At 39.7% G+C, this 20083-nt stretch overlaps 1 protein-coding gene across 1 annotated transcript; it reads right to left on the bottom strand.

The window, feature by feature from the left end:
* Positions 1 to 6464: 6464 nt before the first annotated feature.
* Positions 6465 to 11878, bottom strand: olfcu1 (olfactory receptor C family, u1; the record flags this gene model as incomplete). Its single annotated transcript, XM_081372724.1, has 6 exons — positions 6465 to 7369; positions 8869 to 8992; positions 9074 to 9301; positions 9457 to 10272; positions 11076 to 11382; positions 11652 to 11878. The coding sequence occupies 6 exons, from the start codon at positions 11876 to 11878 to the stop codon at positions 6465 to 6467; spliced, it is 2607 nt and encodes an 868-aa protein (XP_081228850.1).
* Between the last annotated feature and the right edge of the window lie 8205 nt (positions 11879 to 20083).

Genomic DNA, 20083 nt, shown 5'->3' with positions numbered 1-20083 from the left:
TCGGCCATAGACGGTCATATTGACCGCACGGAATTTCGCGGTATTATTATAGGCTAAACCAATATACACAACAATAAAATGTGGTTAAAAATACACTAAACATATTCAACAACAAATCATTTAAATGTAATGATATTCAGAACAGAACAAGAATGAAAAAAATAACTATAAACAAGCCAAAATGAAATGCGTTATAAGCGAAAGTGAAAGTAAGCGGCGTTATAGGCTCACGTAACTCTCTAATTAGAATCAAAATGTTTCAACATTTGCGATGTATTTGGATTTTAAACTATTTCTTTATTATAGGCTTTGTACTTCACTCACGATCCAATATCGACGGAAAAAATCATCCTCTTCACATGCGCAAAATGGTACGAATTGTAGGTAGGCTATAGCCTACTATAGGCTACAAACAGAGCAGTGGAATTTTTATATGTTAGGTTGACTATTTCATTATTATATTTTATTGTGGCTATAATGAACAGGCTGCAATGTCAAGATGCAATAGGCTACTAGAATATGGTTGGTGTGTGTGTGTGTGTGTGTCGGCGGGTGCGGACGCGGACGCGATCGAACTGTGTAAACAAATATGGGCTACTCCGTCATTTTGTTCAGGACATCTACGGATATTATTTATTTATAAATGTATAATTAAACTTGTTTAAATGTACAGTTTGGTGTTGTTTTGTTTTTTAAAGACATATTAACACAATAAATGCATTAATCTCTCAATTGGGTATTTATCATTAAAGATATAGAGTTTGGAATATAGCGGTCAAAATGACTGCTTGCGGCAGTTCTAGTAGTTATGGAATTCTGGCACTTCTAGTGTTAAACTGCGATTGGATCTACCCCTGTTTCCTGTGTGTGGTATCGTGACATGTTCAGCTCCAGCGTGGTGGTCTTCGGCCCCGCCAGCTCAATCTTCCTGGTCACCAGCTCCTTCCACTCCGCCGTGGGGGTCTTCAGTCCCATCTGCTCTACTGTGGTGGTTATCTACTCCACCGTGGTGGCATTCTGCTCTGCCCTGGGCACCTGCCCGGCCTGCTCCGCCCTGGCCATCTGCACCACCATTTCCGCTCTTGACACCTTCCCTGCCTACTCCGCCCTTGCCACTTGCTCTGCTGGCTCCAACCTGGCTACCCAATCCGCCTCGGTCTCCAGTACTGCTTCCTCTCCATGGACCTGGCCCTCTGTCCCTCCCCCTGTTCCACCTTCACTCCACCTCCCTCCTGGATTTTATTTGTCTGTTGTTGGAGCGTCTGGTAGCCGTTCCTTAAGTGTCCTCCAGAGGGCACTCCTTTTGTCTGTGTTAATATTAAGAACTACATTCCCCACAATCCTTTGCTGGGACACATTATGGCTCCATTCAGTACACCTGTGTATTGCTACCTTGTTTGCTCTGGCTTATTTAAGCAGTGTCTTCTCATGCATTCTTTGTGTAGTCTTGCTAGTATGTTGCCACTGTGTGTCTGAGCTCCTGTATTCTTGTCCTGGATCCTGTGTTCTTGACTTCTGCCTGGTTGTTTATATTTGACCCTGTTAGGATTATCTTGATTTCAGCATGTTTGTGATTGATTGTTGCCTGCTTTTGACTATTCTTTGGACTACCCTTAATAAAGACTGCACTTGGATCTTCAGCCAAGTCTCAGAGCAGTTATCGTAACAAATTGAATAGGAATACTGGCTTGCCAGGAACTACCCCTCACACATTCTTGGTCGCCTCATACATATACGCATTACCAGTGTTGGGTGTAATGCGTTACTGTAATTAAAATACTTATCCACTGAAAAGGTAAAGTAAAGGATTACTGTTAATTTTTAGGTAATTTAATTACAGTTACTTATAATGTACTTGCATTACATATTGTAAATTAGTTCAGCAGTTTTACATAAATCAATATTGAAATTAAAATCTAAATTTATCGCCTAGTGAACGCTGCCTCTTTAAAATCGCTAGCTGTAGTGCAGTTGCGTGTGACGAGTTTGCCAGTTGGTTACGTTGTTTGAAGTGGAAGATGTCGGCAGAAGCAAGTGGCTGTTTTACCAAATGGAAATATTCCAATTACTTAACTTTTTTGACACAGGTAGACAAGAACATTACGGTACAATGTAAGCTATGTTCTGGGGAGAAAAAACTATCGGCCGCTGTCAATAGCACAAGTAATCCTACCTGACAAGGCAGCATCGACGAACACTTTTGAGTGATCCATGTTCATCGTCAGATAACGCTACGGCAACCCCTGTTAAGCAGCCAAAACTTGATTTTACACCGGCGGTGCAGAAAGTGTCTGAAGATGAGCTTAAAAAAATGATTGCAGGCTAAAGGTTACAGTGAATTAGAAATTAGTTAATTTTGTTGAAACACATGACTACATAGGCTACATTATGTATGAAATATAATATGGTACTCGTTGCTTTGAAAGCAAGTTTCATGTTTACTAAAATGTTTAAGTATTATAGTATGTTTTAATAAATCTAAAGTGCTTTAAAAGGATAAACTATTCCATGTTTGACTCATATTTAATTTTTAAAAGAGTTTCATTTCTATCCGGTCAAGGTTTTTAGGGATTTTAAGAAGTAATTTGTTTAATTACTTGTTGAGTACTTAAATTACTTTTCAGACAGAGTAATTAGAAAAGTATTTTAAATACAATATTTATGATGTAATTAGTAATTAGTAACTTACCCAACACTGCACATTACATACAACTTACATGAATGTGGTTAACCAGACTGTAAAAGAACATATATTTGTGCATGCAGCTCATACTATACCTGTTTATATTGTATATTTAAATGTATATTTACATATCATTTCCAGGACAAGAGCAAAAATAACCAATAAGCTGGATATAAATAAAAACAACAGTTAATAACTGCACATACACTTGTGTTATAAAACTTCTAAATATCGATTGAAAGTGTTTGTTAAAAGTTTATTTTAGTATATATAAATATATACAAAATATACCCCCCATATATAGCCCATATTACTACATAGGTTTTAGATTTGGTAAAACCTTGTCATTTTACAGTTTATATTAATAAAACATGACTTAGATTGATCGACATTGTTCTTTTCCACACAACTTTTTACCTTAAGTGAAATGTCTTATAACCACCTCATGATATCGTATGGCTGTTTAAAAGAAGTCTTAACTTTTGTTACTTTACTTTACAGACAAAGACCACTAAATAGTATGACCACATTACAAAGCTTTTTAGATGTTTAAAAAAAGACTTTGTTTTTGTCACTTTACTTTAAGCAGTAAAATACCACTCATAAGATGTAGCATGATACTATGCAGATCTTAAGTAAACAATGTCAAAATATCAGACTTGGGAAAGTTAAAGATATGAAACTATGGGATATATAATCCATTATAACTTAAGTGGAAAAAATTATGTTCATTGTGTGTTATGAATCATACTCTTAATAGTTATAACGACAAATAGGTAAGCATTTGTTGTTATGATTATTCATGAGATGATACAACACATAAGGTTGTTAATAAGGTATGCGTGCATTATAATGCATTAAGAATACCTTTATGATGCATTATAAATACAGGCTTCATCTGGTGTTATAATGCTTTGTACTCTTAAAGTTATAACCACAAATAGGTAAGTATTATAATGTATTGTTACTATTGTTAAGATAATTTATCAGATGATGCAACATATTATCAAGTTGTTTGTAAGGTATTATGCATGTATTATAATGCATTCAGAATATAGTGTGGGGAATTGTGTTATTTTAGGAACGGTTCATATAGATTTTTGCAACTGGTGTTTTTTTTTACTTGCTAGGACCCCACTGAATACAAAACAACCTGTTTCCATTTTTTTTTTTTTCATGTTTAGTGCCAAAATTCAAGATGGCAGACAATATATGCAGAAAATAAAATATATAATCTTTTCACTTCTATAAAGGCTAAAATAGTAAACTTTTTGATGAATGTATTCCTAATAATGCAGACAAGTGAGACACAGACTATTTTCAAAATATTTATTGGATCATTTGCCAAAAAATTGGGCGAAATTTTTTTTTTGAAAAAAATAATAAAAAAAAATCTGCATTTTGTTTCATTATTGAAGAGTTCAACAAAACAGTCAGTCATTGTCACTCAAGTATTTATCCTCATCACTCTCACTGTCACTGTCACTGTCTGACTTTTCAATATTGGTGCATGTCTCCTCAGAGCCTTCACACCTGCAAAGTTGCATGCATGGTAAGTTGTTGCTCTTGCAAGAACACCTTCTACTGCATTGGCTGGCAAAACAAGAGCACTTCACAAGCTCCACAACAGCCTCTGGTGCTGGTGGAAGTTTTGACAGGACAGGAGCCCATTGCCCATCATCAATTTGCCTCCATCCCAGTGATAGTGCGTCAAGAATCTTTGGAGCAGGCACTGTATCTTGTGCCCAAACATTTGTTTGCCAGTGTGCTCTCAGAATGTGCTCTGTAACTGCTCCTGAAGTGGGACATCCCAGTTTTTCCACTCCCTGGTTGGGTTTTAGAGTTTTAAACATGTTCCACCAAAGGGCTTTAGCTGTTTTAAAACCAGGTTTGAAGAGCTGACACATGAATTTCTCACATCCAGCTAACACGTCTGGAGATGGATGAGGACCTACACCAAGCCTACAAAGTGCATTAATGACATCATCATCTGTCTCCATGAATGACTTGAAACAAGAAACCTTTCCTTTCCCACGGATATGGCCTGTGGTATCACAACCTGTGAGTGCATGGAACCCTGGTAATGCTGCTGCATGCTCTGGGCCAAGAGCCACGTAAATAGGTTGGAGTTGTATCTTTCGTCGACGATCTCCAGTGCCCATGATAATGAGACTGTCTTTGTTGAGGTATGGTACCCTGCATAGGGCAAGCACCAAGAAATCTGTGTCACATGTGTAGATATGTAGGGTTTTGCCAAAATGACTTACTGCTACTGCGTACATGATCAGTAGAGTGTCCGCCTCTTCTTGTGAGCTCCTCATGCTCACCATGTTAACTTTTGAGGCCATAACACCTTTGTGTGTGTGAACTGTGATTGGCAGTTTACATAGTTCAACAGCTTTATGAGCAAGGTAGAGAACGAGGTTGGCTTTGGTTTCCTTAGATCCCAGAAAAGCTTTAAAGTCTTTGATTGGTATAGAATCTTGTATTTTGTATCCCTCATCCTGTGCTTTTCCCGCTGTAGGTACCTGTCTTGTTCTGTCTTTCATGGAGTTTGTGATGGTATAGTTGTCAAATAATAAGTATAAGACTTCCGCGTGTCTCGTGTGTGTAGAGTTTGCGTGTATGTGCGTGAGCGACTTTAGGTGTGTCGTTGTGCATTTCATATGTATTTGTTTGAGCACTGACGTTGATGAGTTAACCCCTTAGGTATCGAAATCTGGTACCGAACAAGAAGTCATTTTTCGATACTCGATAGTATCGAGGCAATTCGGTCGGTACCTAAAAAGTATCGAACTCAGTACCCAGCCCTATTAATTTCTAACATTGGGTGTAGAGGGGGGAAATGTGAACTTACATTTCATTGCACATTTGACGTGCTGTTCTTCTCCAGGCTGGAAAAATAATTTCCCTCTTCCTGCAAAAGCTCAAAAGTTTCATTTTGTTTATCGTTTCATAGTAACAAGGGCTGGCTATCTTTCCCATCTTTCCCATTGGCTTCATGTAATCCATTCTCCCCAATAATTTTCCATGTCATCTGATTGTTAACAGAATTATTGTGGTGAGCGCAGAACATTATTTAATTAAAATGATTATTAGGTTATATGAAGGAAACTTTTAATCAGTCAATGTGTTTTTCCGGGTATGCCAATAAATAGCATAATGGTGGTTACACCCATCATTGGTTGATAATCATGATAATTCATGTTACCCATGGTCATATTTATTACCTAAGTCATTCAATTAATTAGAAAATATATGTATATAATGATATACCTAACATATATCCATTTAAAATGTTTAAAAAGGCAATTATTTGCAATTTTTGGTGATATATCCGCCATCTTGGATTTTGGGCCTGTGCAGCCCGGGAAAAAATCGGAAACAGATAGTTTTGCAAACTATAGGGTCTGAAAACATAATTTGCAAAAATCTATATGAAATGTTCCAAACACTTTATTTTGCTACATATGGCCCTGCACTAATACCTTTATAATGCATTATAAATACAGGCTTCATAGATAGTGTTACCAAGTATTTTTATTTATTATTATTTAAAATGGCTTTATTTATGTCAAAGCCGGTATCAAGTAATTATAAATTGACAATCTGACAATAAAAATACAGAAAATTAACTAAAATTAGTTATTTATTCCATTCAAGTGACAGACTATTGGCTCTCATATATTTACAAAGAATACAACAATCATAGCCAAACAATATGATAAACCGGAATGAAATGCTGTCCAGATGGGCAGGGTCAGTGTCATATGATAACATTTCATTTGGACATTTTTCCAGTCATTCCCTTCTTAGTGTTTAAATCAGGCCTCAACAGAATTACATAGCATTTAGGTATAAAAATGCAAAACAGAAGTCCGAAAGTGGAAGCTAGAATGGCAAATATCTCAACAGCCACTGTGTATTTCCCCGGTGAGCTGTTGTATGCTGGTATAAAAGAGATCCACACAGCAAAAAATATGAGCATACTAAAAGTGATGAGCTTAGCTTCATTAAATGAATCTGGAAGTTTCCTTCCAAGGAAGGCGAGAGCAAAGCACATACAAGAGAGCAGTCCAATATAGCCCAACACCAGATAAAATCCTAGTGGCCACACATCTTTACATTCTAGTACAATCTTACCACCCTGATAGGATGTGTTTTTGTAGGGGTAAGGAGGTGCTAGTGCCAGCCAGCAAGCACACAGGATAACTTGGCCTGTCGTGCAGCAAAATATGAAAACCCTTTGCTGTGGAGGGCCAAATAGCTTTAGAGAAATGGACCCAGGCATAGTGGAATGAAAGGCCAAAAGCACCACAATGGTCTTGACCAGTATGCATGAGATACATAGAACAAAGCTGATTCCAAACGCAGCTTGGCGGGCACGGCATGTCCATGGTGAGGGCCGGCCCACAAACACTAGTGAGCAAAGGAAGCAAAGTTTGAGAGACAACAGCAATAGAAAACTCATCTCAGAGTTGTTGGCCTTAACGATTGGTGTGCTTCGAAAAAAGAAGAAAATCACTGTGATAACAGTTGCCACAGTGACTCCAAAGAGAGACAAAGAAATGAGAATGATGCCCATGATTTCACGGTATGACAGAAACTCCTCTATGCCAGCAACACAAGAAACCCTTTCTTTGTTTGGCCAGTAGTACTGGGGACACTTGGTACACTCAGTAGCACCTAGTAGACATAAACAGACACTGTGGGTCAACCAGATTTTCCATATAGCACACATTATTACAAAATTCTCTGGAATACTTTATTCTGTTTGGTCATTCAGCAGTCAGATGTTTCCTATACGCTCATGTGTATAACTGCCCTAGTAAAAAAATAACCTATACCAAAATCTATTTAAAATACATTTATTTCACACTAAGTATTGTCACGATCAGCCACGCACTACATTTCCAATAATTCACTGCCTGGACTCATCTTCACTGATTGCATTCACCTGTGTCTCGTCACCCTGTTAGTCTCCCTAGCCTATTTGTACCCTGTTCACTCATTCACTCTGGGCGAAGTTTTGTATGTTGTTACACTGCACTCATGAGCGTTTCTTCATGATTTCCCGTTTCCCGTTTCCCGTTTCCCGGTTCCTGGATCCCCGGATCCCCTGCCTGTTCCTCGGATTATTCTCCTGCCTCTGACCCCTGCCTGTGTTTCCTGGTTTGTTTGTTTGGACTGCTTACCTGTGTTTCGACCATTGCCTGTTTCTTGGATTACGTGTCTGGATTAACCCTAATAAAGCTGCGTTTGTATCTCAACGTCTTGTCTCTGAGCAGTTGCGTAACAAGTATACTTAAAATACATGAACATAATTTTTTAATATATCACTTAAGACTTTCTGATATAAAAGTATATTTAAACTTTATTTGGAGTATTTCTTTATTGCACAATGCACATTTCTCAATATTATGCCACAAATGTGTTTTAATATCACTATTAATACGGATGGTATGATCTCTGTATAATATCAGTCTTTAAAGGCAATATGTGTAATGTGTACCTAAATTATACTTGCAATAGTTCCACTTTAGCACAATCAAATACACTTAATATATCTTTAGTTGGACTTCAGCCCTACTTGAGCACAATTAAGGTGCATTAAGTACAAACTTAGTTGTTCCAGTTAAGCAGACTTTGAGTTTACCAGTTTAGTAAACTAAAAGCACAATTGCAGGGTATTTTTATTAAGCACATAAATATGTAAATATATTTGTAGTATACTTATCACAAAAAACTATATTTATATCAAATACATTTGAGTATTTTATTTTATTTTTTCACTAGGGTGAAACTGCTGTTACTTTCATATCACACTGCAGACTCACTTTCTTGTGACATACAAACGCAATGGGCACCATTGTGTCTTTCTGTTATTGATATTGATGTAGTGAAAATCACTGACTTTATTATTGGTTTTATTATAATATTGTTGCAGTGTCTCGATTTCTTGCCCTATAGAGGGTTGTTGGGCTTTGGGCTAATGAACAGTTAAAATTGTAAAATCATTTATACTCTAATCATTATTTTAAGTCCATATATATATATTTATTTATTTAATGAGTAGCCATGTGATCGATAGATAGATAGATAGATAGATAGATAGATAGATAGATAGATAGATAGATAGATAGATAGATAGATAGATAGATAGATAGATAGATAGATAGATGTACCTGATATATTGCTGGTTTCCCCTTCAGCACAGGGCAAACAGTCAAAGCAGCAAACAGGCTGTCCTGGTCGAGTGGCCTGGCGTGTTCCAGGGGGACAAGGAGGGGTGCATAAAGAAACAGGAACCTGCATACAAACAATTATAAAATCAGGAATCTCCCAAAACTTACAGCTCTACAACTGTTTGCCATAGGGGCACAGGCTCACCTCATTGTGTCCCCCTGCCCACCGAATTAACCCTTCATCTATCTTAAGCTGCTGTTCATGTGGGGCAGAGCCATCATAAGTGCCCACCATCTGAAACCGAATGGTACCCCTGCCATTTCTCTGCCAGTTTATGATGTCATAGAGGGGCACAGGCTCTCCATTGTTGTCAAAATACACCTTATCTTTGAACTGGTTTGTAAAATTCACTTTTTTCAGGTAGTGAAGAAGCTATTTAATTAGTTAAGGCAAGCAATATAAAATGTACATACATATAATTACAGTATGGAATATACATTTGAATATAATTGTTTAGCAAAAGAATTATTTGTACACATTTTAAAATTGCTAACATACAAGAAGGTTCTGACAAACACATGAATTACCTGCCATGGAGAGAACTTTGATTCAGTTTTGCAGACGTGGTCTGAGCTTTGTTCCTCAGAGCCACATTGTAACAGCTGATGTAGAGCATGAGCAATAGCATACACTGCTTTATAGACATTGTATGAAATCCTCACCCTTGATACATCAGTATAGCTATTCTCAGTCTCCATCAGATCCTCTGAGCCAGTACAGAGTGGCAACTCAGAATCACCACTGTCCTCATAACCTAGACTGCATCCAAACAGTTCCTCCCAAAACATGTTATTGAAAACAGATTCGGGTCTAGGTGAAGGCCTTACCCCAAGGAGAAACTCAGCCAAGCCTGGAATATTAGTGCCCCTGAAGGAAAAGCCCACTGTTCCAGCCAGGACAGGGTGAAGTTCAGGGATAGTGAGAAGTTTGGCTGTCACCCAGGCTTCACTGGCCACCCACTGCCACCTCGTTAAATTCCTGCGAGCCACTTCAGCCAGGAGCTCCAGCAGCTGTCCTTCAGTGGCAAATGCTATAATCACTTGTGCAGTGGAACCCTCCAGGCTATTAAGAATAGCATGTATTTGTGGCTGGGAAGGTGCTTTTGGTATAGTGTGGTGAAAGGCTATACAGCCACCAACTCTTTCAAGCTGCTCAGTAAAGGCCTGGATTCCATAGTGACTGTAGTCATCATCTGTGCCCACTGTGCCCACCCAGCGCCAGCCAAAGTGGGAAACCAACTGGACCAGTCCCTGCACCTGAAATACATCACTGGGAACAGTACGAAGGAAAGAAGGGTATTCCTTCTTATCTGTGAGGCAGGTACAGGTCGCAAAGTAGCTTATCTTGAAGTGGGGTCAGCATAAAGATCAAGAAAGAAAAACAGATAAAGGGAGATTAGGGGAGATGTAAAAGGTGAAAGCAAGATCTTGAATTAGTGTTTTTTGGCAGACTTTGTTTTTATAACATTAAAAAAAAAAAATATATAAAATAGCAAAATCAAAAATTTGGAGAGGGAATAAACTTAAGAATAAACAGTAGAACAGTGTACATACATATATTTTGTTGCACTGATCAGGTTAAAGATGCAGATTTTTATTTATATATTTATTTCTAGAGGTTTTCCATTTGTTTGGTGCTGAAAACAACTGTCAAATGCAAATGAAGCAAGAGGCATATTTTTCACAATAACTAAAATTCACAATAATCAGTAGTATCCGGTAGAATCAGTAGAATAAAAAATATGCACTAAAAGCCCCAGGAAAGCATTTGAGTAACCTATTGATGAAACATTCTAAAAGGCCTGTTAAAGATATTTGCAGGATCATAATTGGCATGTTGTTTATTCAATAATATATATTAACAGACAGTATTAGTTTATAGCTGTGAGTATTTCTGATATGTTTTTTTTTTTTATGAGCATTAAACGTTTAAATAAATGCAAGTTCCTTGAAGGTGGACATGTTTATCAAGACATGAAAATTAAAGGGGTAACCCCCCCCCCCCCCCCCCCCCCTCTGTTTGTACAGATTCACAGAGCTTATATATATGTACAACATATTTTTTTGCTCACAGTTACACACTGTTAAAGGCCAGGGAGGTTGATAAATAAATATCTATAATTATCACCTCTTACTCAGACTCTTACCAGTGGAATTCCAAATGGACCCAAAGTTTGTGCCACGGCCCGTGTAGGCGAAGATGATGCCAGACCAATGACAGCTGGCACTGGGGCAGTGGAAAGGCATTTGGCACTGCCAGCAGCATCAGCATGTGTCTGACTGGAGGTGCCGTTCACCAGGAAAAGCACACTCCGCAGGCTTGTGTGCACATGATCACAGCTATCCAAGATCCGATAACCTAGTGTCACTCCTGGTAATAAACTGGAATCATTGTTGATTTCTTTAATGGCAAACACCATTGTTTGGATCCAGCGGAATGCCCGAAAATCAAACCTGTTGAGAAGATGGACAGAGAGCAAAAATAACAAAGAGAGAGAGCTGGTTGTAGCAGTTGTGAAAAGGTAACTAACAATCTGGAAAAAAAGAACAGTTTATAAAAGTGATGAACATCATATTAGCATAATTATACAGCATATGTAATGAGTAAGAAAGCATGGATCTCATTCATGTTACTTTAAGGTTTATATTCATTATTTTAAACCAACTGGTATTTTATCTTTTCATTGCTGTTCTCCATTCTCTGCATGCCATTTCAAACACACCCGCTGCACTCTTGATGCTGTGGCTGTTCAGAGTAATTATGGTCCGTTTGCGTAGCTAAATAGTGCATGGGAAAGAGCCCTCCAATTACAATATCACCATATTGTTCCAGCACTGGTGAATTAAAATCACCCAATGTCCAGCACCTATTGTCCACTGAGGTACAGAGAATTACTGAGAAGTACAGCAGAAGCAAAATACCAAATGGTGCCAGTTCACTCACTGGCATCTTACTGGCCATTGCTGCATCTTTTAAATCCGACCATGGAAACAGCTAGTTCGGACACCAGAGTGTATGGAAGTGTAGAATTCCCAGCTATTTAAAATATATCACAATGATGCCAAACATTGAAACCTGAAACATCAGGTGAGACTGGCCAATGATATACAGATTGTGGGTGGTCTCCCAGGTCATGTGATTTAACAGTGTTTCAGATCAAAGTGCCTTGAAATGCATTAGGGATCATTCTAAAACTTTTGAAGATCTCGAATGGCAACTTATAGCTTAGAATTATGTAACATTTTACAAACAAGAATTTCTACAAAAAAAGACTAAATGGGTTACATATTTTCTGCAGATTCACTATAAACAACCAATATTTTCTTTTAATTTTGTGAATATTTAATGTAAACATAGAACATACTAATATTGTTATTTTGTTCTATATTGAAAGCTTCAATGAAATGAAAATACTACTCATTTCATTTTACTTCTTATTTTATGTGGATTATATTGAAAATTATCATAAGGGTTGATAATATATACATCAGCCTCCACAGTCTGCAGGAACCAAGTCAGGAGGAAATTATATATATATATATATATATATATATATATATATATATATATATATATATATATATATATATATATATATATATATATATATATCTTCTTTTGTGTTCAGCAGAAGAAAAAAATTAATACAGGTTTGGAACAACATGTGGACGAGTATGACAGAATTTCAACTATCCCTTTAACATAGATAAACATTTTAGGAAATAGCAATGGAAAAAAAAATTCTACGCATTTACAGGTCACCTGGTGTACGTAACAGTTGATCATTCTTTACAAAAGGCGCGATATGATTGGACAATAAGTTCTTCTTTAAACTCATAAAAGACAAATATATTACAGTAATACTGGATTGTAAACAACAAAGAAATGCCCTAATTTATCAAGACCTTGAAGCAGAAAAATTATTTGTTTTATATATATATATATATATATATATATATATATATATATATATATATATATATATATATATATATATAGACTATTCCAACACTGCATGAAGGACATTGCATGTGCATTTGAGAGAGATATCTGTGTAGTTGTATCTGTGTGCAAGGTATGCAGAGGCCTTTAAATTTAAAGGTTGATTTATTAGATAAAGTGAGTAATGACAGTTATATAGCTTGTCATTAGCTGACTGCCATCTAATGGATATAACAAATAACACCAACAGTGATCTGGCACTTTTCACAGGTAAGGAAACACTTTGTGCTATTCTTTCTTTCTTTCTTTCTTTCTTTCTTTCTTTCTAATAACGTTATGTTATGTCACTTATAAGTTATTAGTTAATCATGAACTAATCATTTACAAAACATGACTATACGTTCATAAATTATTAAGAAGTGATATGCTAACATTTGATGAATGTTTTGTTTATTCATTTACAAGTCATTTATAAATTATTAGATAATGATGAGCTAATCATTTACAAAATGACTATGTTCATAAATTATTAATTAGTGGTATGCTAACGATTTACACATGTTGTAAGTTATCTTAATTTTTTTTAGATATTAAGTCATTAGTTAACACATTATTAATCACTTATAAATGTCAAAATTGTAGCATATATATCTCAATAAACAATGGTAATCATAAACATATGATAAACAAACCATTAAATGATTAGTATAAAATGTATTGATGTATCTTTAAGTTGTAAGCTGGCCAAAAGCACAAGCATGCAGGTATGCTGAAGCAGTATTTTGAAGAAGAGTAATTTATTTGTTTTCAAGTGGATACACATTTATAAATGACTTACAGCCAGGGGGTTGCAGTGGGTTATGTTAAATCCTTTCACTCATCAGCACATTGTGTTCTGTGTGGATTGTATGAATCTAGTGATAATGTGAACTTCAAAACGTCTCGGTTACCAATGTAACCCTTGTTCCCTGAAGGAGGGAATGGAGACTTAGTCTATCGTAAACCGACTGTATGGGATAACGTCTAGTGAGCCCGATCACTCTGATTACTCTTAAAATCAAGCCAACAAGCTTTGGCAGGTGCGTAATCAACACGGGCCTTACCCTGCGGGTATAAACACGGAAGTGGATGCACCTACCAGTTGTTTTTCGCTGAGGAGCAGATCGTGCCCCAGTCAGCGGTGGTCCAGTAGAAGTGGCAAGGGAACTAAGTCTCCGTTTCCTCCTTCAGGGAACTAGGGTTACATTGGTAACCGAGACGTTCCCTTTCAGTTGGGTAACGTTCGACTTAGTCGATCGTATACCGACTGTATGGGATCCTCTAACACGCCACTACTACTGCTACATTCCAGTGCCTAAACACAAAGCTGCAAGAGCCTCCGCATGGCGGACGGTCGAGCTTAGGTGAGGAAGTCACTGCTGTTCCACAGGACCACTGGGAAAGCGTACCTTGAAGGAGAGGTCTACGCCGCGAAGCCACATCTACATGAGAGTAACATGTGGAAAACGCATATGGACCAGGCGCCTAAGCGGGTAGTACAACATATGGGATGTCATTGAGGTGGCTCCAGCCGCAGAAGGGGGAGGGGGGGGGGGCACAACCAGTCAATGACGGCAGAGGTGACTCTGCCGAAGGAAGATACGAGCTTACCGTAGGAAGCATGCCGTAGAGAAATACACATACAGGATAACCGTAGGGATCACAACGTATGGGCCCCACCTAACACAAGTTTCACAAGCATATAAGTGATAGGACTAGTATCAGATGCTCCGCCACGTCTACTACCGACAGGGGGCTCGGAGGAACTCAATAGGGTTCCGTAGAACTCACCAGAGTAAATTTACGCACTTATCCAGTCCAAGGAGGGGAATGGCGTAGCAAGCCGACACTAAGATGGAGAGACTCTTAACCCAAATGGACACGGTGCACCTTGGACTTCCATCAAGATGATGGCCACACATTCCCACGTGGGCCAACCATCGCACAGGGAACCGCCCTCCTTTCTGCTGGTCCCCAAACAGACAAGTAGTTAGTCCAGTACCGAGACGTTGCGTTCTGTTCTACCACCGCAGAGCGAGAGAAGCAGAGAAAAGTCAGGGCTGGGTCTGCCTCCTCTGAGGCAGCGCTTGCAGGCTCACTATCTATTCCCATTACAGGAAAGATGGGCGCCTTGGCATATATCCAGGCCAGGGTCCCCTGCAGGAGTAGCCCTGGCCCGAATCCAGGCACACTTCGTCAACTGAAATGATGCAAGTTCCCACCTTCTGAGGAGTAAAACACAATAGGAGAACTGTTACTTAAAACAGGTTTTTAACTCGCTACCTGACTACTCAGGGGACCGCTCTGAGTGCATGGCACTGGAGAAGTCTCCGAGAAGGTAAGAGCTATGCAAGAAGGATGACCCCTTGCATTGCTCAGGAACCAGACGATCAAATTATACCCCCCTCAGAAGCCGCACCGTGACGTGCCCATGAGAACATCATCACCCAGAAAGGTGGAGCGGAAGCAGCACCCCACAATTCTAGTGCAGGAGGGAAGTGACAAAATGACCGAACATCTCAGGGGTTCTTATTTCTAAGAACGCCAACGAACTGGTTCTACTTCGGATCACAAGCAGGCCTCCAATATGGAAGGGGCTCACGCAGAAGTATTAGTATCCATAGCTCTTTCAGAGGTAGATACTGAACCACCACAACCAAGCTGCCGTTTAGGGCTCAGTGCGGGTGCCATCGATGCCCATCTCTGAGTGACTCAGAAGAAGTCAGAAGGCTCTCGAGGAATAAGTCTAGTTGGGCCGGAACGGGGCAACTGAAGACTGTTCCATTCTGACATAGCATGCTGACGTGCAAGAAAGCTCACCGGGGAACGCCTTTAGCGTGAACCCTGGCATCAGTTCGTTCCGATACAACCACTATCCCCAGTGATTATCAAAAAGATAGGGGAATACCCAAAGTAGCACGGATGACCCAGTGCAACCCCGAGAATCCTCCCTACTGACACCTAGGGGGATGGGGTTTCCACTCTCTTATGGCGTTTGCTATCATGAGGCCCTGAAGCGGCATGATTGAGCAGGCCAGAGTTCTACTGTGGGGAAGCGTACCCAGCTTCAGCCCCATCGGAGGTAGTGGCAGGCGAGTTTGGACCATCGAGGAAGCCCTTGAATTATCCTCGCTGAAACTCTAGGCGAAAAAACGCCAATGTAGTCTGACACGCCCAACTGACTACATGCCCGTTATACATGGCCCCTGCGCTCATGTCCCCAGATCTGGTCTAGAGTCACTGACTCGAAAACCAAGACCTGTACACGGCTAAGGGTTTGGTAGCACACCACGTGAGTGTGCTACTCTGCCACGGCCACTAGCGAATCTGGTCATAAAGTCAATGTTGAAGCGGTCAACACATGGAGGAAACCATCCAGGATGGCTGCGTCTCACACATGCCCCGGGAGCCTCTGAAATTAATCAGTGGGACCCTTTCTCACCCCAACACTGACCGGACATGTCCCCTGAGGAACATGTAAACCAAGTTCACCTCCAGATTAAGAAAGGTTCCTCTCTGTTTAGGAAAGGAACCCCTCTCAGTTGACCTGCGAACCCCACTGGCTATGCAGCACTTGTAGGGTAAGGACCCGTACCTCCACCCCAGACGCCAGGCAAGGGATTGATCCAGCAGGTCCTTCGTTGCAACCACTGAAGGACCACAGTTTTACCTGCTGTGTGAAAACTGAACGGGGGCTTTTTATCTTCCAAAAAAGGCCCGAACAGTAAACACAGATCCCAATGAACTCACTGTAACCCAAGTATTACAGAAACGGATCCCATAGAGACCCGTTTCCATATCGGCTGGAGAAATGGCCTCACCGCAACCCTCACCAGTGGGAAGCGATGACCACGCTCGTCACGGTACTACCTGCACACATAGTGACACAGGCAGCACCGGACTGAACGGGTGCCAGACGAATTGAATCGCCTTAGATGAGTAAAAAATACACTAACCAATCGAGACGATCAGGAACACTTTTCAGCACTGCAACTGACCACCCCAAAAGGCTCAGTGTACCAGACCTACTCAGAATGAGGCAACGGTTCGGAGGCAGAGACCTAGCTTCAGAGAGCCCATAGGCGGCAAAAGACCAGGTCTGCCTCCTTAGTTAGCAGCAGGGTGCGTGAGAAGGCATGAGCGGGTCCTCGAACGCATTACTGCTAATTAATGAAGCTGAGTCTCTAGCATAAGGAAAAAAGCTGAAACAGCCAGGAACACCTCTTGGCACTACACCGGTGAATCAAAAGAATTCCAGATACCATCAACCATAACTTCAGTAAACAGGGACTCTACTCGGAAGGCCCGTGGGCGGCCCGAGACTGAATCATGTGTACATGTAACTGCACTTACCCGTTTCCCTCGTTTCAGAGGATCTCAAAATAGCGTGAGACGCCCAACCGATACCGAATCGCCATAATGAGGGCTGGTGATACAGACGTGGCTGTTGGTGTCAGGCTCCTGGGTTGCACAACTACAGCTCACCTCTGCTAATGCTCAGGAATAAATAAATTTGCTCTTTCTTTGAAAATGTAGGTACCGCTGGCCTCGCTTTTACGGGGAGCCAGCGGCGGAACAGACATAGGCAAGGCAAGGCAAGGCAAGTTTATTTATATAGCACATTTCATACACAATGGCAATTCAAAGTGCTTTACATAGAAGAAATTAAAATAATAAAAGAAATAAGAATAATTAAAACAGTTTAGGAAAATAAAATAAAATACAGTACAAACAGTCGGACGAATATTGGCACAGTGCTCATTCAGTAAATGCATAGCTAAACAGATGTGTTTTGAGTCTAGATTTGAATGTGACTACTGTAGGAGCACGTCTGATCTCCTCTGGAAGCTGGTTCCAGCTGCGGCTGGCATAATAGCTAAAAGCGGACTCGCCATGCTTAGAGTGAACCCTTGGTATTTCTAGCTGATATGATCCTAGTGATCTGAGTGATCTGTTGGGTTTATATTCAGTGAGCATATCTGCAATGTATTGAGGTCCTAGACCATTGAATGATTTATATACCAGTAATAATACTTTAAAATCAATCCTAAATTTAACTGGGAGCCAGTGTAAAGACCTGAGGACTGGTGTGATGTGTTCATATTTTCTGATTCTGCTCAGAATCCTGGCGGCAGCGTTCTGTATGAGCTGCAACTGTCTTATGGTCTTTTTGGGAAGGCCAGTGAGGAGTCCATTACAGTAATCCACCCTGCTGGTGATGAAAGCATGCACAAGTTTCTAGTTTCTAAGTCTTGTCTGGAAACAAAGCATCTAATTCTAGCAATATTTTTCAGATGATAGTATGCTGATTTAGTTATTGCTTTGACATGACTACTGAAACTAAGGTCTGACTCTAGTGTCACACCAAGATTCCTAACTTGATGTTTAGTTGTTTGACCCCTAGAGTGAAGGTATGCGTTCACCTTGAGAACTTCATCTTTGTTTCCAAACGCAATGACTTCAGTTTTGTCTTTGTTTAACTGAAGAAAGTTTTGACACATCCAACTGTTGACTTCATCAATGCATTGGCACAGGGAGTCAATGGGGCTGTAATCGTTAGGCGATAGGGCTAAGTAGAGCTGTGTGTCGTCTGCATAGCTGTGGTAAGCAATTTGGTTCTTTTTCATTATTTGGCTCATTGGGAGCATATACAGGTTGAACAGGAGTGGTGCAAGAATTGAGCCTTGAGGTACTCCGCATGTCATGGATGTCCACTCAGACTTATGTTCACCTATACTCACATAATAACCTCTCCCATCTAAGTATGACCTGAACCATTTTAGGACTATCCCAGAAAGCCCCACCCAGTTTTCCAGCCTGTCAAGAAGTATGTTATGATCAACAGTGTCAAATGCAGCACTGAGGTCGAGTAACACCAGCACCGATAATTTGCCTGAATCAGTATTTAAGCGAATATCGTTTATTATCTTTATGAGCGCTGTCTCTGTGCTGTGGTGCGGTCGGAAACCAGACTGAAAATTGTCAAAGTATCCATTCAAGCTCAAGAATTTGTTCAGCTGATTGAAGACAACTTTTTCAATGATCTTGCCTATGAAAGGAAGATTTGAGATCGGTCTATAGTTGCTTAATATGGTCTTATCCAGATTGCTCTTTTTCAGGAGGGGCTTGACAACTGCAGTTTTCAGGGAGTATGGAAAACTCCCAGAGCGAAGTGAGACATTTACCACTTCTAGGAGATCTGCTTCTAAACTGTTTAACACACTTTTGAAAAATGATGTGGGAAGTGTGTCAAGAGCGCATGTTGATGTTTTAAGGTGCTGTACAGTTTCTTCCAAAATTTTGCCATCAATTTCTTTGAAATCAGACATAGTAACTACTTTCTCAGATGGTTTGATCTGTCTGACCTCAGTGCAACTCAAGGATGTGCTGATCACCTTTCTGATATTACTGATTTTCTCAGAGAAGAACGAAGCAAACTCACTACACTTGTTCACTGAGAGCATTTCACTGGGAATCTGGCTTGGAGGGTTTGTCAGTCTCTCTACAGTAGCAAAAAGAGTGCGTGTGTTGTTTAAATTGCTGTTTATAATATTTGAGAAGAAAGTCTGTCTAGCTTTGCCTAGTTCCATATTGAAAGCATAAAGGCTGTCTTTGTAGATGTTATAATGGACTACAAGTTTAGTCTTCCGCCACATGCGCTCTGCTTTTCTGCATTGTCTTTTCATATTTTGGACTGCTGTTGAGTTTCTCCAAGGTGCTTTTTGTCTGCCACTCTTCTTCCTGACTTTAACAGGAGCAATATCATCAATTATACCTTTAACTTTTGAGTTAAAAGAATCAAGGAGAAAATCTACAGAGTCAGCAGATATACTTGGTGTTAAGGATATAGCCTTCATAAATAGTACACTAGTGTTCTCATTTAAGCATCTCTTCTTGACAGACACAGATCTAGCTTCAGTGGCAGGAGAGATCAATATATCAAAGAAAATACAGAAATGATCAGACAGTGCTACATCCTTAATAACAATCGATGAAATGTTTAGACCCTTACTGATAAGTAAATCTAGAGTGTGTCCGCGATTGTGTGTGGGTCCATGTACATGCTGAGTCAGATCAAAAGTTTTTAAAACAGTTTTGATTTCTTTTGCCATATTGTTTTCTGCATTATCTATGTGAATGTTAAAATCTCCTGCAATGGCAAAACAGTCAAAC

This window comes from Scardinius erythrophthalmus, assembly GCF_964197995.2.
Source record: "Scardinius erythrophthalmus genome assembly, chromosome: 8".
Lineage (NCBI taxonomy): Eukaryota > Metazoa > Chordata > Actinopteri > Cypriniformes > Leuciscidae > Scardinius > Scardinius erythrophthalmus.
This window is presented reverse-complemented; position numbering and strand designations above follow the sequence as displayed.